Source organism: Sarcophilus harrisii, chromosome 2, assembly GCF_902635505.1.
Source record: "Sarcophilus harrisii chromosome 2, mSarHar1.11, whole genome shotgun sequence".
NCBI lineage: Eukaryota > Metazoa > Chordata > Mammalia > Dasyuromorphia > Dasyuridae > Sarcophilus > Sarcophilus harrisii.
The window spans coordinates 455,874,599-455,895,753 of NC_045427.1; the positions used below are offsets into that span (position 1 = coordinate 455,874,599).

Sequence of the window (21,155 nt, forward strand, 5' to 3'; positions counted from 1 at the left end):
GAAGTAAGTATATAATGATCTCCTGGTCCTGCTCATTTCACTCAGCATCAGTTCGTGTAAGTCTCTCCAGGCCTTTCTGAAATCATCCTGTTGGTCATTTCTTACAGAACAGTAATATTCCATAATTTTCATATATGTGGTCTCTTTCTGAACCTCAACATTTGGTGGCTGGTACATTCAGCATAGCAAACAAAAGCTGCATGAACACTGGGACTGTGTGTATATTCCTAAGCAACAAATATGTCTTCCCTATAATAGATGCTCAAAAATGTTTTTTGAATTGAAAACTCTGAAAAGGCCAGATGGGTGATTTCATAGATTGCTACTATACAAGAGCTGAGAAAGGCATTGAAAATGTTATTTGATTGAGAAAGCTGAGGACCAGAGGAGCCAGGTGACTTTTAGCACATAAAACTAGTTAGGGGCAGAACAAAGACCAAAACTCAAGTCTTTTGACTTTGTCTAGTGTTCTTTCCATAATAACATGTATTTAGAGATTAGGGCTGACTGAAGCTTGGCTATTCATTTTAAAGACCTATTCTAAAAAGATGGTTACTTGATGGAATGCAAGTAATACTTAATGAGACAGAAATACTTTAAAAAAACAAAAAGAATCCTAATGTGTCAAAAATGGGCAAATTGTACAGGACATCTTTTCCCTCTAAATAATGTTTTTTCAGTGTTGCTAAAAGACAAAGTCATTTTACCTTAATAGTCTTCTTGAAAGGATGAGTGAGATTGAGGAAATGCATAGGTATGATACACAAAATCACCTGTGATAATGGGTCCAGATCCACATCCTTTTTTTTTTTTTTTTTTTTTTTTTTTTGCTAGAGTAAATTAAACTTTGAACATCCAGGGATCTTCATATGAATCATACTTCCTTCTCTCGTGGAAGAGTTCAGATGCATTTATTTAAGTTTACATCCTAATACTGCAGTGTGTTATGCCAGTATTAGGTACTAATGGATCAGGTGGAAGGCTATCCTTCCAGTCACATAGCTCCTCCACGGAAATCTTAGGGAAAACCAGAAACAAAAATTGCAATTAGAAATTGTAGGAGGAATAGATCCTGATCTTCAAAAGGGAGTTTTCTTCATATTGAAGAAGTCCGTTCATATCTAATATTTTCTGTTAGTAAGAAGCAATATGATTCTAGGTAAAATTCCCCAGTCAAAGCTAAACTTAAATATTTTATTTTGGATTTTAATTTTATCCTATATCTTCAGGCCAGTTAAACTCATGCAAAAATTCTGGACAAGTCAAAGTAGTAATATAAGAATCAGGAATTTTCTATCTATTACTGAGTGTGGTGGAGCCTCTAGGAATGTACATCCTGAAATTAACAGTAAGGGAAAAAAAAAATATATATATATATATAAATCATGTAATTTTGTGACAAAGTGTAACAGATCTCCCTTGTAATTTTTCAGAAGATACGAAAAGGAAGAATTCAGTCTTAATATTGTTTCAGATAAATTACATTTAACTTTTATTTAAAAGGGACCAAGATTTTAAGATTTCTTGTAGGAATCATTTAATAGTTTAAAAGATAGTGTCAGGTTTTGATATTTTAAGCTGGAACAGGCATAATGTCAAAGTAAATAATAAGAGAAGGAATCCAGAGGTGGGAAAGTAAATTCTTTTGAATTTTTTTCTTTTTTTGGTGAGATAATTGGGATTAAGTTGACTTGCCCCGGGTCACACAGCCAGGAAGTGCCTGAGGCCGGATTTAAACTTAGATACTTCTGACTTCAGGACCTGTACTCTATCCACTGAGTCATCTAACTGCCTCCAAAGTAAATGCTCTTGCAAAAACACCTCAGTATATAGGTCAATATGACTCATCTCTAATATGTCACTTTAGAGGTCATCAGTTAAGTCATCTTTGAATATTTCAGTGTTTCCAACATGGTTAGTTCTTCATTCTCCCCATACCTTGAATCTTAACTGTAGCCTACAAATGATCCACTTCCTCAAAAATTTAGACAGTTCTGTCTCTGACAATAATCTATATATTCCCATACTCATCTCTCCTACACCAATTCTTTATTCTCATTACAGTTGACAATCCCTCCACCACTTGGTACTTTTCTCAGATCATTATCTTTGCTTTCTTCCTTTTCCAATTTTGACCTTGTTATAGTTAACTAGTTCAACTCTATGCTGTCATTTATTCTTGAATCCCTTGCTTCATTTTTCTACTTCTGCCCATCTTTTGCTAAACTCCAGCCTTGAATTTTATCTACAACATACCTTCTCTGCTACTAATTACATGTTGTTCAACAGAGATGAAGTATGTCGCACAACCTTGTTGATTGGATATACTATACATTTATATTCTCTCAATTCTGCCTCACTGTAAAAAAGGCAACTTTTTATTCCTTCCTGATTGATTCTGTACCTACTCCTCAAAGAAGCTGTCTCCAAATTTTTATATTCAAGTATCCCAAACTTCTTTTTCCCCCTTCTCCTCTTCTTAGCTAAGGACCTTGCCTATTACTTTATTTAAAAAATTTAGGTCATTTGCCATGAAATTCTTTCTCTGTTCTTCAAATCAAAATTTCATGATACTATTCTCCATTCTGTTTTCATTTCCTCTAGTACCTTTTACTCCATCTCTTATTATCTTTTCTGGCAGATTAATTTTTTTTATAATTTTTCTAAAATTAAAAAAAAAACTTTTTATTTTCAAAATACATGCAAAGAATAGTTTTCAACATTTACAACATTTCAACATTTACCCTTCCCCTTTTCCCTTTCCCCTAGACAGTAAGTAATCCAATATAAGTTTAACATGTGCAATTCTTCTATACTTATTTCCACATTTATCATGCTACACAAGAAAAATCAAATCAAAAAAGGAAAAAAATGAGAAAAAAGAAAGAAAGCAAATAACACATTCAGTTTCCATTATCCTCTCTCTGGATGCAGATGGCTCTCTTCATCATCTCCACACGTCTATTGGAATTGGCCTGATTCACTTCATCACAGATGATCATCACATAATCTTGTTGCTGTGTGCAATATTCTCTTGGTTATACTCACTTCACTTAACACCAGTTCATATAAAGTCTCTCCAGGTCTCTCTGAAATCATCCTGCTGATCATTTTTTATAGAAAAGTATTTTGTAACATTCATATACCATAACTTATTCAACTATGTCCCAAATGATGGACACCCACTCAGTTTGCAATTCTTTGCTATTACAAAAAGGGCTGCTATATAAACATTTTTGCACATGTGGATCTTTTTCCCTTTATGATTTCTTTGGAACACAGACCCCAGTTGAGACACTGGAAAATTAATTTCTAATTAATTATATCATAACACACATACATTATGTGTAAATTTTAATAATTTTATTTGAATTAATTTCTCATCTTCAAGCTTCTTCAAGTTTTCCCTGTCTGCTGTTTTTTTTCCCTCTTGTTTTCAAACATGCTCAAGTATTTTTCATTTTTAAGAATCTTTAATTAGATCCAACCATGCTCTCAAGATATTATCCTATGCCTCTCCTTCCTTTCAATGCCAGATTCTCTGAAAATATTGTCTATGCTCATTGTCTTCACTTCCTCTCTTTGCCATTTGACTTTCAAGCTCATCACTCAGCTATAGCTGTAGTCATTAAAGTTAGCAATAGTCTTGGTTATCAGATCAGATGGTCTTCTCTCGGTGCTCATCCTTCTTGACCTATCTGTATCCTTTGAACACTGTTAACCACTATGTTATCCTGGATAGTCTACTCTAGGACTTTGTGTTATTATTCTTTCTGGTTCTATATTTTCTGAATGACTGCTTTTCATTTTCCTTTGATGGAATGATATCATTCATATCGTGTCTTCTGAGTGTTCCACTAAGGGAATAGATTCTCTTCTCTTTGACCTCATGTTCTCTCTTGACATGGTTTTAATCATATTTAGGCAAATGACTCATATTTTATATATATTTATACACACACACATGTCTATTTAGAATGGAATGAATGAAAACAATTTTATTAACTTATTACACTGTGTAAAGTACTATGCCAATTTTGGTGATACAAGTGGAAAAATAGGACAGTTCCTGCCTTGGGGAGCTCACTCTAATTTGAATAAAATATATGGAAAGCTTTAGCTCCAAGTCAAATGAAATGATCCTATCTATCATCTTTAGAGTTCAGTGGCAAAGAAGATAATAATGCCTCTCTTTAAGTTATTCCCATTGATGTAACTGCATCAGTTTCTGATGATAAACTATTTGATGGTGCCAACATCTTTAGTGATCAATTTGAGTTTCCTTATATTTCTCATCCATGATACTCAGTCTCTCATCTTTGTCCCTTTATACTGGTTGCCTCCATGTCTTCCTAGGATGCTCTTCCTTCTCATGTCAGTCTCAGAATTCTTTTCTTCCTTCAAGATGCAGCTCAGGCACTGCTTTTCTTAATCTTTCCAATTGCTAGCACCCCTTCCCTCCCATAGTATATTGAGTTTATTATTGAGTATATGTTGTGGAGTCATTTGGAGTGAATTCTTGGACTGGAACCATTTTCAAGAGACAAATCTTTATTATGATGCCATGAGGCAAATTAAGTTCCTTAGCAGAATTCACATTTAACAAAGGGAGAGGTGGGACCTTTCCTAAGAAGACCTAGAACAATGGGTTTTAACAATGCTAATTATGTTCTTTAATAAATTAGCTGGTGGCCATGGTCACCCTGTTTATAGTTAGTTGCTGACCTTTTTATATAAGATAGTCTTAGGAGTAGATTTGGTACTGCTAAATTGCCTTCCTTTACATTTTTTCCCCATTAATTTCTTTGAAATTCTTTACCTTTTATTATTTTTCTCAGTAAAATAATTTTTTAGTAATTTAATTGGAATGACATTGAATAGGTAATTGAATAGATGAAATTATCATTTTTATTTTTAGCTTTGCCTTCCCATGAATAATTAAAATTTCTCCCACTTACTTAAATCTGACTTTATTTATATAGTGTTTTATAATTATGATCATGTTGTTCCTGGGTATGTTTTGGCAGTTAACTCTCAGGTATTTGTACTATCTACTTTTATTTTAAATGGTATATTCAGTAATATTCAGTAATATCAGTAACATATGGTATAAGATCTCTCTTAATCAAATCTGTTTTAGCTTTAACTTTTTTTGAGATTCATAATTTCTATCCCTAATTTTTTCCTTTATATCATGTAAAGCATAATAAATTCTACTCTAGCCCTGTATTTTGACTGCCCCATTTTTAAACTGCATCTCTTCTAGGCAACATATTGTTGATTTCAAATTTTTAATCTCTTCTGCTATCCATTTCTGTTTTATGGGTAAATTCATCCCATTCCCATTCAAAGTTATATTTGTTTATTGTGTATTTCCTGTCCTCATGTTTTTTCTCATTATCCTTCTTCCCCTATTTACTCTATCCCTCCTCATGAAACTGATTTACTCTTTACCCACTGCTTTGCCTTCCTTTTCCTTCATCTACCTATCCCTCTAAGAATCCCTCTCTCATTTTCTCCCTCACTCTAATTCTTAACCTACACATGTTTCTTAAGGCTTCTTCTGTACTGTTGCCCTTTTATTTCTAAGTTTAGATTTTTATACTTTTCTAAATGTACATAAGCCCTTCCTCACTTAAATTTAATTCACTTTCATGTTATGTCATCACCTCCCTGATTGAAGGACACAGAATATAACAAGATGACACATATTATTTTCTTTTTCACCCATTTCCAATCAGAGTAAGAGAAAGAAATCCCAGCACTACAAGCCATCCACTCCCATTTGCTTCTTCTGTATAACAGTTCTTCCTTTCATGCCTCATCTAAATAAGATTATTGCTTTTTTTATCTATGTTTGCCTAGTTGTATTTTTTAGAATCTCCCCATCACACTCAGCTTAGCCCAAGCTTTTCTTTTAAACTACTCGAATAGATTATAATTTTAAAAGATATGAAACTCAAATTGACAACAACACTGTTGATCTCCAGAATTTTGGAAGTAGGTGGGAATTTATTTTGCTTTGAGACTAAATATTCTTTTATTCAGTTAGAATGAAATATTTTGTTTTATCCTAGGATTTTCAGAGTTCATAATTTAAAATTTAGTATTAGATGAAATATTATTTTCTCTATTTTTTGTTTATCTCTGATGAACAATTTCTTATTGTTTTTAGGGTTGCAACCCCTTGGCCCAGACAGGCCGAAGCAAACTTCAGAATCAAAGGGCTGCATTAAATCAACAGATCATGAAAACTGTTCGGATGAGAACTGGTGCTGAAAATCTTTTAAGGTATGTTATTGCTATTTTTGTTTCTAAAGTAGCTGGAATTAGCTTCTTTTCTTTGCCTTGAACCCTTTTGTGGTCAGGTTAATAAGCTCCTCTGACTTACTGAGCCAACAGGAAGTCTTGGATTTCATAAGTTGCTTTATGCTATATGTTTTTTAAATATCTCCATCTCAGTTTGAATTCACAGAATTATAAGAGACCTTTGAAACTTTTTAATCCAAACAAGACCTTAAGAAGTATCTTCTCATCCATATACAGTACTCAATAAATGGATATTTAGCTGCCTCTGCTTAAAGATCTATAGTGAAGGGAGACACTAAGACAATTGCCTCTTGAGCCAATCCTTTATGGTGTTTTTAAATAGGATTTTGGTTATATTCAGAACTGGGAAGGACTTCAGAGGTAATCTAGTCTAATCTCCCTCTTTTGCAAACGAAGTAACTAAGAAGTTCAATGACTTCCCAAGGTTAAATAGTTGGCAAACCTGGGATTTGAATGTAGACCTTTTGATTTTAGATCCAACATAGTTTCTACTGTGCTATAGTGTAACTCCTAAGTGTTAAAATGTTTTTCTTTACATAAAGTCAAAACATGTCTTAGGGTTTTAATTACAAAAGGATATGTAATAGGGGCAGCTAGATGGTGCAGGGGATGGAGCACCAGCCCTTAAGTCAGGAGGACCTGAGTTCAAATGTGACTTCAGACACTTCCTATGTGACCCTAGACAAGTCACTTAACCCCAATTGCCTCAGGAAAAAAAAATGTATGTAATGTTAAAATAAAGAAAAAACTACCTTGAAACTCTTAACTTATATATAGGTTTTGATTCCACGTTATTGGAAACCCCATGTATAAATGTACTATATTTTTTATTGTATTTGTTGTATGAATTTCTGTTTCAAAATCTAAAGGTAAAATTTTGACTAGAGAAAGGAAATAGCTCATGTGAACACATATCAGTGACCATAAGAATATACTGAGAGTAGCAGGATCTTTAAAAATAGCCTACTTTCCACTTTTGACTTTTGGAAGGATTCCTTAATATTGCCTTTTCTAGAATACAAATTCTGAGATCAGGCATCATAGCTTTTGTCTCTTTTGACCTCTAAGAGTTTATTTATATATATTTGAAAGGTAAGAAATTTTTTCTTTTTATTAACCTATCCCTTCTCACTCTCTCTACCCATATCCAATCCATTGATTTTTATCTATGTAATATCCCTTGCATTTGTCCCCTTCTCACCTCTGATACTTCCATCACCCTGGAATAGATCCTCATCATCTCAAATCTTGACTACTGCTGTAATCTGCTAACTAGGTCAACTTGTCCTAAGTCTGCTGCCAAAGTGATTTTTCTAATGTGTAAATCTGACTGTATTATTTCTTCCTACTCAATAAACTCTAGGATCAAATATAAAATTCTCTGGCATTCATAGTCAATAATAATCTGCCTTCTGTCTTTTTTTAGTCTTTTTTTTTTTTTTTTTTTAATACTTTGTGTTACCTTCATTCCATACACTAACTTCAACCCTTTCTAGCTTTCTTCATTATTTCTCAAACAAGATAGTACTTGCTGACTGGTCAGCATTTTCATCAGCTGTTCATTATGCTTAGAATATTCTCTCACTTCATCTCTTGCCTTCTTTTAAGTCCTGCCTTCTACAGGAACCCTTTTCCTGATGCCTCTTAATTCTAGTTGATTATTTCCAGTGATCTCCAGTTCTGCAAATATCTTGCTTGTATTTAGTTAACTAGTTATTTTCATCAATTAAATTGTGATCTTTTGAGAGCAGACACTGCCTTTTGCCTTTCTTTGTACCTCTAATAATCTAACATAGAGCTGAGCATAGAGTAGGTACTTATTTTTGACTGTTGAACTTCACTACAAACTTTTCTATACAATGCTTTTATCTTTTTATCCCTTCTTCAAGTTTTTAGCTTCCTTTTATGTTGTCTCTCCATTGAAGGCAGGGGCTATCTTTCTTCTTGCATTTTATTTCCAGCTCTGCTCTTAGCCCTGAGCCTAGCACATATAAATCATTTAATAAATACTTGTTGACAGGTTGACCATTCCGTATCCCTTATTGAGCAAAATGAAAAAAAAAAATCCCTGAAAAAGAAATCTCTTACTATATATATATCTACAAAGGCAAAATAAATTCCTGTGCTAATCACCTGTCTTTCCAAGGTGAGTGGAGAGTTTCACTTCTTTGGGATTCCTGGCTCCAGGATTTCTGGAAAATATGGCAACTCAAAAAGACAAGTTTAGGGGACCCCTTAACATTTCGTGAATATATTCCCAGTTTTGTCCGAAATTGTGTTTTGTAATTTCTTATGGCACAATGATACTTTGTTACATTCATATATTATAATTTGTTCAGCCTTTCCCCAGAAGGAGGATACCTCTTTAGTTTCCAATTTTTTGGCAACCACAAAAAGAGCTGCTATAAATATTTTTGTACATATAGATCCTTTTATTTTTTTATTTCTTTTGGAGTATAGGCCATAACTTTTATTTAAATATTCTGTAAATTACCTACATCTATCCAGTGTATATGAAGCATTGAAATTTAACTTGAGGATTTAAGCATAGGAATGAAATTGTATGAAGGTTTATTGTTGAAGCCTGATTTAAGAATGGAGAATATATAGCATTGAATCTTATCCCCAATCGTTTTATTTTTAAATAAAGGATTTTCCCCTTTTAGTTAAAATGTGAATCATCCCTTTAATAACCTCACAGAAGTCCTTCTTCCTGTGGGTCTTGTGTCAAAATAAAGGAACCTTTAGTCTCATATATAATACTATACCTACTCTTAAGCACCTGTTTCAGGAAGGTAGGTGGTATTTACTGCTTTATACATTCTTATTCCTTTGGGCAATAGGGGAAAGTGTTATTATTTCCTGCTTTCCAGAAAATCCCTTTGTTTTAGGAGGAGATGATGAACTGACCCATAATACTATGTATGAGAGGGAACTGCTCTATTTCTGGATAGGTGGAGTGCCTCTTAATTAGGGGTTGTAGGTAACCTTGAAGTTGAAAGAAGTAATAGGGGTTCTTAAGATTACATGTATGTACTCACAGCTGAAACAACTCTGGCAGCTAGCCATGTGACAGCTGGGCTACTTTTCTAATACTCTAGTTCCTGTATGTGATTTCTTTAATTAGGAAAAAAAAAAAGATCAATTAGAAATTCTTATAAATAGAGCATTTACCAGGAAAACTTAAAAAAAAAAAGACCTTGCTCAACACAAGTGTACTCAAAGCACCTCTGAACCCATGGATGGAGGTTTTAAAATTCAGATTTTCATATGAAGCTAGTTGTGATGAAGATAGGGAAATAAAGTGTTGAACTTGTAGTTCATTACAATGGCATTAGACTCTTGCCTCTGACACTATACCCTCATCTGTAAAATGCTCAAACACCTACACCTTCCTCAGAAGTTTATTAGGAGGTCCAGATGAGCATGTGTGTGTGTGTGTGTATAAAGTATTTCACAAGACATAAAGCACCATGTAAATGTCAGTTGTGATGATGATGACTGTAGTGATAAATCAGGGGAGAGTTTGAAGAGGGCAACAGGAAGGACGGATTTTGGTTCAATTCTTGGCTCTGCTACCCAGTATTCCTGCAATTCTATGGGCCTCAGTTTCCTGAACTGTAAAATAAGGGTATCAGATTAGATGGACGTCTAAGGTTTATGCTAGCTCTTAATATATAATTATGCTTTTTATTTAGCTGTATTCAATTTTTGGTTTGCAATTTATTTGTAGCTCACAAACTCATGTAAATTTCATTGATAATTATAGCCTCCTGAAGTGGGCATTTGGGTTGGAAAGAGTTTAAAGTTTTCTTGGGCTTTACCCTATTAAAAACAATCTCAGGAATGATCATTTTGAAATAACCTCCTCGTAACCTACTCCCCCCCCCCCTTTTTTTTTTTAACATGAATGAATTTCCAGATATTTTGTGTTCCATTCCATTCCATTAATTCTCCAAGTAAATAACCATTCTCAACATTCAAACAAAACTAAAGCAGTATTGTAAAGTTGGCCCTCTAGTTGTATTTGCCTTTTGGGGGGAGATATTAATTATTTTCAACAGTGACCTAAAAGTTCAAAGTGCCTCTTTTCATAGAATGCTCTCGGAGGAAAGTTGAAAGGTATTTACTAAACTCACTGATGAGCCAACATTTTATTAGCTACAGAGTAACTGAGAAGTTACAACAAATATGGTATTTCAGTGCTTCTATACTGCTCTGTGTAATAAAGCTAATGAGCCACCTAAAAAGGATTCTCTAGCAGGTACCTTTAGGGTAAAAGGTAGTTTCAACCACAGATCTGTGACTCTTCAGGTTCTTTGGCATTCCACAGGACTCCAGTGCTTCTGGGGTGAAAAATAGAAGGGAAACTACTTTCTTTTAATATAAAGGCTACCTTTTAAGCAAATGTTGAAATTTGAAAGGCAAGAATTTCTTAAGCACTTATGTGCCAAGTACTGTGCTAGAACAAAGAATGAAACACTCTCTATTCAAGGAGTTTATGATGTAATGGGGGAAAATAGAAATTCAAATAGCATAGAGATAAAAAGTGAATAAATAGAAGTATATTCAAAATCTCTTTGGGATATAAGCCCAGTAGTAACACTGCTGGATCAAAGAGTATGCACAGTTTGATAACTTTTTGAGCATAGGTCCAAATCACTCTCCAGAAAGGCTGGATGTGTCCACAATTCCACCAACAATGTATCAGTGTCCCAGGTTTTCCACATCCCCTCCAACATTCCACATTATCTTTCCCTGTCATTCTAGTCAATCTGACAGGTGTGTAGTAGTATCTCAGAGTTGTCTTAATTTGCATTTCTCTGATTAATAATGACTTGGAGCATCTTTTCATATGGCTAGAAATAGTTTGAACTGTATCTTAAAGGAAAAGTTAAGAGAGGCTCTATATGAAGTGGAAGAAAGGAAGTAGACTGTAACCCTGGATGTGGGATATCTAGTACAAAAGCATGGAGATGGGAGATGGAATATCATGTTTGAGGAACAGAATGTAAATCAAATTGGCTGCATTTCAGAATTCTGAAGGGAAAGTAATGCTGGAAAGATAGATGGGGACTAGTTATAAAGGACTTTAAAAGCTAAAGGGAGGACTTTGTATTTTATCTTAGAAGCATAGGGAGACACAGGAGTTTTCTTGAGTAAGGGAGTAACATAGTACATCTGCCCTTAAAGAAAATTACTTTGACTGCAGGATATACAATGTACTGGAGTGTTGAGGGACTTGAGACCTGGGCACGAATTAGGAAGCTGTTGTAATAATCTGGGAGAGAGGTGATTAGGACCTGAATTAGGAGAGAAGAGAATGGGGCCAAATGATTTAGAAAGAGGTCGAGATAGAAATGGCATATTTGGCAGCATATATCCAGATGTGGGGAGTAAGGAAGAATGAGGAATACATGATGATAAATTTTGAATATGAGACACTGGAAGGATGGTGGTACCTTTGCAGAAATAGGGATGTTTGAAAAAAAGGAGGGTTTTTTTTTTTAGGGGAAAAATAACGTAGTTGTGTTTTGGACCTGTTGAGTTTGAGCTTTTCTAAAGGAACATCTCTTGTGAAATGTCTAATAGGCAATTAGTGATGTGGAACTGATGCTCAGGAAAGAGATAGGGAATATGTGTGTGCATGCATGCCTATATGTACATGTACACATAGTATGTCTTCATATATATATTATATATATATATATATGGACCCATAGGTATATACTTATAGCTATAGATATACAAAGTCTTCTGCATAATGATAATAGTTAAACCCATAATAACTGATGAAATTATCAAGGAAAAAGAGTTTAAAGGGAAAAGAAAAGAAGAATAGAACCTTAGGAAACATCCACAAGTAGGACTCATAATGTAAATGATGAGCTAGCAAAGGAGGCTGAAAAGGAGTTGTTCAGATAGGAGGAAAACCACAAGAAAGAAGAATCAAAAAAATTTCAGAGAAGATTAAGTACCATGGAAATGCTCAGCAATGGTCAAATGAAGCAGTTAAGGAGAACTTAAAAAAGACTTTCAGATCTGACAGTTGAAAGATAAATTTCATTTGGATGGTGAGGACAGAGCCAGATTACAAGAGCAAGCCCTGGTTTCTATGTGCAGAACTAAAAAAAAAAATAGAAATGTGAGTATGGAAATGGGGATCACAACTGTTTGACCTGAGTGCATGCCGAATTCTATTGCTTATTTCAGGAATCCGTGTATTCCTTGTTCAATGTATACAAGATTGTAGTTTCTTTTGGAGGTTTATGATAGTGGCCTCTGAAATTTTAAATGAATTTTGTTGTTATTTATATATTTCAATCATGTCCAAACCTTTGTGACCTCATTTTTTTTGGCAAAGTTCCTGGAGTGGTTTGTTTGCCATTTCCTTCTCCAGCTCATTTTACAGATGAAGAAACTTAGCCAAACAGGGTTAAATGACTTATCCAGGCTCACATCAATAAGTGTCTGAGGCCAGATTTCAACTCAGGAACATGAATCTGACTCCTGACCCTGCATTCCATCCATTGTACCACCTTAGCTCCTTTTTTCTTTTTTAAAATTTTATCTCTCTTATTTATTTATTAAAGCTTTTTATTTACAAAGCATATGCATGGGTAATTTCTAGATCTCCAACTCCACTAGGAGAGGATCTGGACTCAACTAGTCCCACCCAGATAACAGAATGGAAACACTTTATCTTGATTCCCTGGGGTGGGTCTCTCAGGGGAGAGCTTCTCTGAGGGAGTTTCCCAAGCTTTCCCCCCAAAGTCCAAGAGAGAGTTTCGGGGCTCTTCTTGTTATATATATATTGAAATTGACCCTTGCAAAACCTTGTGTTCCAAATTTTCCTCCCCTTCCCCTGGATGGCAGGTAATCTAATATATGTTAAATCCAATATATGTATACATATCTGATGAGGTTCGGCACAGGGCAGGAAGTTGTGGGAACCTCCTTCTGGTTGGTGCAGGTCCTTTGTAAATGAATTTACGAACCCAAAAAGTTAAACTAGCAAAAGAAGTTTATTATAAGAACTGAGAAGTCAGCTTTTGCAAGCTGACTTCCTTAGTGGTAGGTCCCAACAGAGAAGTAAAGATCTAGCAGAGAAATCCCAATAGAGAAGTAAATAGGGTCCTGTTAGGGAAATAGGTGAGATAGATAATGAGAGAGTAATGCTGAAAAGAGAATGTCTTTTCAGCGGGCCAAGGGTCGCAGCTTTGCCAGGGAGAGAGAGAGATTCCTTGGCATAATTCCTGCTTTAGGTCCTCTGCAAGGAATGAGCCCCAAGTTGCCTGTTTTTATAATTGAAACTTTGGCTAGAAGCTGGGGGAGGGTGTAGTTTGAGTTGGAATCAGACAGATTTTTGGAATTAAAATTTTCCATTTGAATGAGTGTCACTGGACTAATCTCCAATTCAATAGAGCTCCAAATCTAGATCTCCAACTCCACCTAAGTAGGAGTGGATCTGGATTCAACTAGTCCCACCCAGATAACAGAAGGAAAACACTTTATCTTGATTCCCTGGGGTGGGTCTCTCAGGGGAGAGCTTCTCTGAGGGAGTTTCCCAAGCTTTCCCCCCAAAGTCCAAGAGAGAGAGTGAGAGAGAGTTTCGGGGCTCCTCTTGTCATATATATATATATATATATATATATATACACACACAGTTATCTTGCTGCACAAGAAAAATTAAATCAAGAAGGAAAAAAAATGCAAGCAAACAACAACAGAAATCTGAGTGAAAATGCTATGTTGTGGTCCACACTCAGTTCCCACAGTCCTCTCTCTGGGTATAGATGGCTCTCTTCATCACAAGACATTTGGAACTGGCCTGAATCATCTCATTGTTGGAAAGAACCACATCCATCAGAATTGATCACTGTATAATCTTGTTGTTCCTTGCTCCTCTTTTAAACAAGTTAATGTTGTATAATCTTAAGCAAGTAGCTTTTCCTCATTTGGGAAATGAAGGAACAGGACTAATTAATTTCTAAGACCCTTTCAGTTCTTATTCTTAAGTCTTTCCCATTACAGAAATATGTAGACTGCATTTATACAGCTGCAGTACTTTGAAAGTAATGACCCAGTTACTCCAAATCATCAGTTCCAAAGGAGTGATGAGGATATTTCTTTTCAGTCCTGTGCATGAGTGCCTAATTGCTTTTTCTATCAGGCAAACCTAGTACTGTAGTCATTCATATCTGCAACAGAGAGATCAGGCTGAAAACAAGAGGCACATTTGTTGGGTGAAATGGGCCAAAACATGTTTCATCTGACAATAAGTAACTCACTTTGACAGAGCCAAGTAAGTGAAATCAGAATCCCAGGAGTGAGATATATACCTGTTGGCAATGAATCCTCAGCCGAGATAGAAATTGAGCCAACAGTTACTAACTTTTAGTCATTATAGTCAAAGTTTATAATTGTCATCTTATTAATTTCCATTTGCATAATAATGATGATGGAAAATATTTTATATGATGCTTAAAGCTTCACAAAGTACTATTACGTACATCATCTCCTCTGATACTCATACTCTGTAGAATAGATCCTAAAACTATTATTATCCCATTTTAAAGATGAGGAAACAAGAGTGGTTCTCAAAGTATGGTCTAGAGAATCCTGGGGATCTCTGAAACCCCTTTTAGAGGGTCTAGAAATTCAAAAATAGTTTTAATTTCCAATATGGTAAATGTCTATAAATGTAATCCAGATAAACAAAAACACTTTGGAGAGATCCTCAATAATTTTTAATAGGATAAAGATACTGAAAACCAAAGTTTGAGAACCACTGGTCTAATGATTAGGTGATTTGTCTATTGTCACACAGCTAATATGTCCTAAGCAGGGATAATAAGCAGGCATAGATTCTGAGTTGAAAGGAACCTCAGACTCCATCATTTTATGTATCAGGAAACTGAGTTATCAGAAGGTGAAATGATTTGCCTAGGGTCACAGAGTAAATCCAAGAGACAGGATTCTATCCCAAATCTTATTTGACCAATGTTTACTTTAAGTCCCTGACTAAAGAATCAAAATGGTGAATTCTGTCTTAATACTGTAGTTGGATGTTCTGTTTCTGTAACTTCATTTTGGGATACCTATTTAGTACTCAAGAGATATGCAGATTGTCCCCTTAGAGGGACAACTCTTATGTTCAAAGTACTCTGTGGGTCCTTATACTATAATATTAACTCATAATAATGTATTATAGTACCCTGAATACAATACTATTGTATAGTTCACAAGGCACTGCCATTGTACTTCCCTTTAGTAGTTAGCCACTTCTTGGCCTGGTGTCTGTGTGTTTCCTGGACTTTGGGGGCTAAGAATGCAATAAAAACAGATAGCCCCTAGCTCAACACTAGGAAATATTGGATGAAATGGGAAATAATCAATACAGGGCATACCATTATGCCATGTAGAATCCTAGAAAGAGGGCTCAGGTGGGCTAGCTCAGGGGAATAGTAGAAGGAAAAATGCCTCCCAAGTAAATAAGCTTCTTGCTACAGGTTCTTTTTACCTTGGCAAGCTTCCTCTTCCTCTCCCAATCTCAACTATTTCTTCACAATCCAGGGAAACATGGAGGGCTCCTCTGAGGTCTAGAAGAACTACAGTAAGGAGAAATATAATCCAGAGGAGAGAAATAGCTAGTGATTGCTGCTGCTTGTGGGCTTAGGCAGGTAGATTAAAAACATAACTCTGTCTGATTTACAAAATGCAAAGATGTTTTTTGACAATCAGCCTTGAAAAACCTTGTGTTTCATATTTTTCTCCTTCCTTTCCCCTCTCCCCCCCTCCCTAGAGACAAGTAATCTAATATAGGTTAAATGTGTACAATTCTTCTAAATATATTTCCACATTTATCATACTGCACAAAAAAAATCAGATTGAAAAGAAAAATAACAAGCAAGTAAACAATAATAAAAACAATGAAAAAGGTGAAAACTACCATGTTGTGATCCACATTCAGTCCCCATCGTCCTCTCTCTGGATGCATATGGTTCTCTCCATCATAAGTCTGTTGAAATTGGCCTGAATCACCTCATTGTTGAAAAGAGCCACATCCATCATAGTTGATCTTCATATAATCTTGCTGATGCTGTATATAGTGTTTTTTAGGTTCTACTCAGTTCACTTAGATCAGTTCATGTAGGTCTCTCCAGGCCTTTCTGAAATCATTTTGCTGATCATTTCTTACAGAACAATAATATTCCATAACATTTATATACCATAACTTTTTCAGCCATTCTCCAACTGATGGGCATCCACTCAGTTTTCAGTTCCTTGCCATTACAAAAAGGATTGCTATAAACATTTTTGTACATGTGAGTCCTTTTCCCTTTTTTTAATGATATCTTTAACATACAGACCTAAATAGAACTCTGTCAGATTGACAACTCTGTTCCCAATTCCTTCTAAAGCTAACAGACAAAACATTGAGGGCTTGATGCAATCATTATAATGTCACTTGCAAGTTGTATGTGTGTGTGTGTTTGTGTGTGTGAGTAAACTTTGTTTTAGTCATACCGTTTTTATTACCAATAGTAAGCACAGTAGGATTCTCTACTTTCTACAACTTTCAGTTAAATACATGACTAAAAATATATAGTGTAGTATCATTTGTGAAAGCCTCTTTTCCTTTCTCATACCTCTAAGAATGTGTGTATATAAATTTTTCTTATAAAAATTTTGTAATTGCAAGTATATGAATTGATAATTATTGATATTCTTTTGGTTGGGGGTGGGTAGAATAAATAGAGTGTTCTCTCTCTCTCTCTCTCTGTTGGGGTAAAGTGACTTGCCCAGGGTCACACAGCCAGACAGTGTTAAGTGTCTGAGGCCACATTTGAATGCAGGTCCTGCTGAATTCAGGGCTGGTGCTCTGTCCACTGTGCCACTTAGCTGCTCCTCCTTCACTGGTCTCAAAATTTATCATCTTCAGTATAGACTTTCTTTGTGTAGACATGGTCTAGTCTAGCTTGTCTTTCCATATTTTTCTTCTTCAATGACATTTTAACTTCTGCATACAAGCACATACATAATTATGGATGTGAGAGCCCAAATGTAATAGCTCCAGTCACTTTGGTTATGAAACAAATTTGATATTTATCTAAAAGAAGCTCTTTTCTATTTTCTTTTCTTTCTTTTTTTTTTTTTTTTTTGCTGAGACAATTGGGGTTGAGTGACTTGCCCAGGTTCACATAGTTAGGAAGTGTTACATGTCTGAGGTCAAATTTGAACTCAGGTCCTCCTGACTTCAGGGCTGGTGCTCTATCCACTGTGCCACCTAGCTGCCCCTTTTTGTTTCAATCCTAAATGCTTTTGGAATAACAGCATAGTTGAGACTATTGTCATGTTTTCTTTCATCTTTTTTTCCCCTTCTATTTGTTTTAAAGATATAATACTACTCATATTCTTCTATAATACTTCCCTGCAAGATTTAACACGTTAATTATTTTAAACTAGTGTGCCCTTGATCATCATAGCGTTGTCTAGCAAGCAGATAAATTATTTGTTAGCAGATTTCTTTGCTCTCTTCATAATGGCAACTGTTCCTCACATCTCTAAATATCATGCCAACTTTCAGTCTATATAATATTTTAATTCTTTGTTTTCATTTGTTCTCTTATTTGGCTGTGATCAAGAGGCTTTATTGGATAATTTCCCTAGGTACATCTTGGCAGTTTATTGCTTGAGAAACCTGAGAATTCAAACATCTCATTAAAAAAAAAAAATCTTTAAAATTCTGAGAATGCCAGTTAAAGGACTTAACAAAGTTCCCCTACAATGTAGAGTCTGTTCCTAGGGCAATCTCTGAAATTCACTAAGTTCCATTTTTTTCCCTATCCTTTTTTTTTTTTTTCAGAGCAACTACAAACAACAAAGTTCGAGATCAGGTCCTCTTGGAACTTAGTTACGTAAATTCAGATCTGCAGATCTTAAAGGAAGAATTGGAAGGACTTAACATCTCAGTGGAAGTTTACCAGAATACAGAGTAAGTGAAAGTTTGTTGCTATTTCTAATGAGTCAATTGGAATTTGAGTTCCTATTTGTTGCACTAAATGTGAGTATACAAAGTGTACAACAAAAGGAAACTATGTTATATTTAGATTGTTGATATAAATCCTGACAAATATAGCTCTGAGAAATAAGTTAGTTATAAATTGCTGGAAGATGTTTTGAACAGATTGCCAGAATTATGAAGATGAACTTGTTGAATGTGTGTGAAAATGAATCAAGTATTTAACAAAAAGACACTTGTTCTGAACTCATGTGTTATACATCCTAACAGGAAGAATTTTGTGCCAGTGATCAGTCAGAAATCCTTTCCTCATCCTGTTGCTAAGAGTTTGGCTCCCATGACTTAAGCACAAGAGGTGGTTCTTCATAACTATGTGCAGAGGAAGTTTTGTAGGTTGAATTAGGATGGCTGATTGTATTGAAAAAACTGGTTTATCAAGCACAAGGACATAATTATTATTGTCCTCAACCATATATAGTCCCCAACTCTTTGTAGCAGTTGAAAGAAAAGAAAAAAAATCATAAAAATATGTTGATGGGAAAATTCTGTTAAAAGACTATGAATGTGTGGGTGGGGAGGCATAATCCTACCTTTTGGGGGAGAGTTGTGAGCTGGAGTGAGCTTTGCCTGTGGGTGTCCACACTCAGTTTAGTATTAATGTGATGAGCCTCTATGTAGAAATGTCAGCAGGTTGCCCAAGAGGGCCAAGCTGGTCAGTATTGGAAACAGCAAGTTAGAGCTCTCATGTTGATCTAGTGTGGGGTTAGGCTCAGAAGTGGCCCTTGTGTTTTTAGTCCAAGCAAAATGAAGAAACCTAGTTTTAAAAACAAACAAACAAAAGGTTATGGATACATGAATCTTTTCACTGAAAAGATTGTTTAAGTGGTAGTCTATGGTAATTTATATTAAAAAAAAATTCAATAGATCAAATAATACTAAGTAATTAAGTAGAGAAAAAAATTAAATGTTCAAGTTTTGCATTCTGAAAAGCTTCGAGTCAAAAAATCTTCCACTTAAAAGGCCATAGGATTATATAAGTAAGATTTAGAGTAGCAGAGGTCCTTAAAGATATAGCTTAAATTTCTAATTTTATAGATATGAACTAACTTGTAAGTTAAACCACTAATTTTTTTTTAAGGAAAAATAAGCTTTGAATAAATCTTGAAGAATAATTTAAAGCCAGTGGCCCTTTCAGGGAAAATCCACAGATGAAAAACAGTTTTTGAACAATTATTTAAAGTTAGAAATATATCCACTACATTATTTGGCTTACTTTTCTATTGGTCTTTCAGTTACAATCCTTTAAATGGTAGTTCAAAAAGTTTATCATGATTCTAAAAATAGAAATACTTTAAAGAATAGCAAAAATTGAATCATTAGTGAATTAAAAAATCTTTCTCCATTTCTCTTTATGAAGAGAGATATATCTCTTTATTTGCTCCCATTGGAATCTTCAGTGTAGTTTTGAAGAAAGCCTCAGGAAAAAGGAAATAAATTTATATAATTCAACCTTCCCAATGGTAATATAAAATGCAAAAACAAAAAAACAGATCATCTCCTTTGGGAGTCTTCCAAAGGATGTAAGAATATATATTGGAATATTCCTAGTGTTGTGCTTTCTAATTATTAATTTTAAAATGTTTATTTAGCACCTACTATGAGAAAGGACTTAAGTAGGTACTAGGGGAGATATATTCAATTTTGTCTCTCTGCCTGCCACTATCAAGTGTTCTGAACCTGTAATATTTTACTGAAGACTTCAAATTGATTTCATGCTCATATTCACTATTCTTTGGGTCCAGCCAGTTCTAGTTCTGAATCCATCTTACTTATATTATCATTATTTAGCCTGACATATAGTCTTTATGGAAACTTTCAAACAATCAAGCATTTATTGCTTGATTAACAAACATTTATTAAATACCTACTATGTGTGCCAAGTGCTGGAGAAGTGTCCTTGCCCTCAGAAATCTGAAGAATATAGCATATTCACAGATAAGTAACTAAAAGATACATTCAAAATAAATCCAAAACAGTGTTAGCCAGAAAAAGAAGGGAGAGGATGGGGCAGTTGGACTGTAGTAACCAAGAAAGAATAGGAGTTATTTTCCCCTAGAAGACTTTTTAAAGTGACTATCTAGAATTTAGGTTTATCATGTTTATTTTATTCTCCTGAGCTATAAATCTAGTAACATTGCCAAAAAAAGGAAACAGAAATAGTTTTATGTGACTTGTTCTTCTTCTTCTTATTATTATTATAGCTTTTTATTTACAAGAATATGCATGGGTAATTTTTCAGCACTGACAATTGCAAAACCCTTTGTTCCAATTTTCCCTTTCCTTCCCTCTACCCCTCACCCAGATGGCAGGTTGACCAATACATGTTAAAGCATATATGTATAATATATGTATACATGTCAATACAGTTATTTTGCTATACAAAAAGAATCAGACTTTGAGATAGTGTACAATTAATTTATGAAGGAAATAAAAAATGCAGGCAGACAAAAATAGAGGGATTGGGAATTCTATGTAGTGGTTCATAGTCATCTCCCAGAGTTCTTTCACTGGGTGTAGCTGGTTCAGTTCGTTATTGCTCTGTTGGAACTGATTTGGTTCACCTCATTGCTGAATATGGCCATGTCCATCGGAAGTGATCATCATCTAGTATTGTTGTTGAAGTATATAATGATCTTCTGGTCCTGCTCATTTCACTCAGCCTTAGTTCATGTAAGTCTCTCCAGGCCTTTCTGAAATCTTACTGGTCATTTCTTACAGAACAATAATATTCCATAATAAA

The 21,155-nt window shown here is 34.8% G+C and overlaps 1 protein-coding gene across 1 annotated transcript in view; it reads left to right on the forward strand.

Moving 5' to 3' along the window:
• Positions 1–21,155, forward strand: part of RHPN2 (rhophilin Rho GTPase binding protein 2) — a 66,416-nt gene that overhangs the window by 22,548 nt on the left and 22,713 nt on the right. The window contains exons 2-3 of the mRNA XM_012553766.3: positions 6,176–6,291; positions 18,200–18,328. Coding sequence (XP_012409220.1) covers positions 6,176–6,291; positions 18,200–18,328 — 245 coding nt within the window. The remainder of the gene's footprint in view (positions 1–6,175; positions 6,292–18,199; positions 18,329–21,155) is intronic.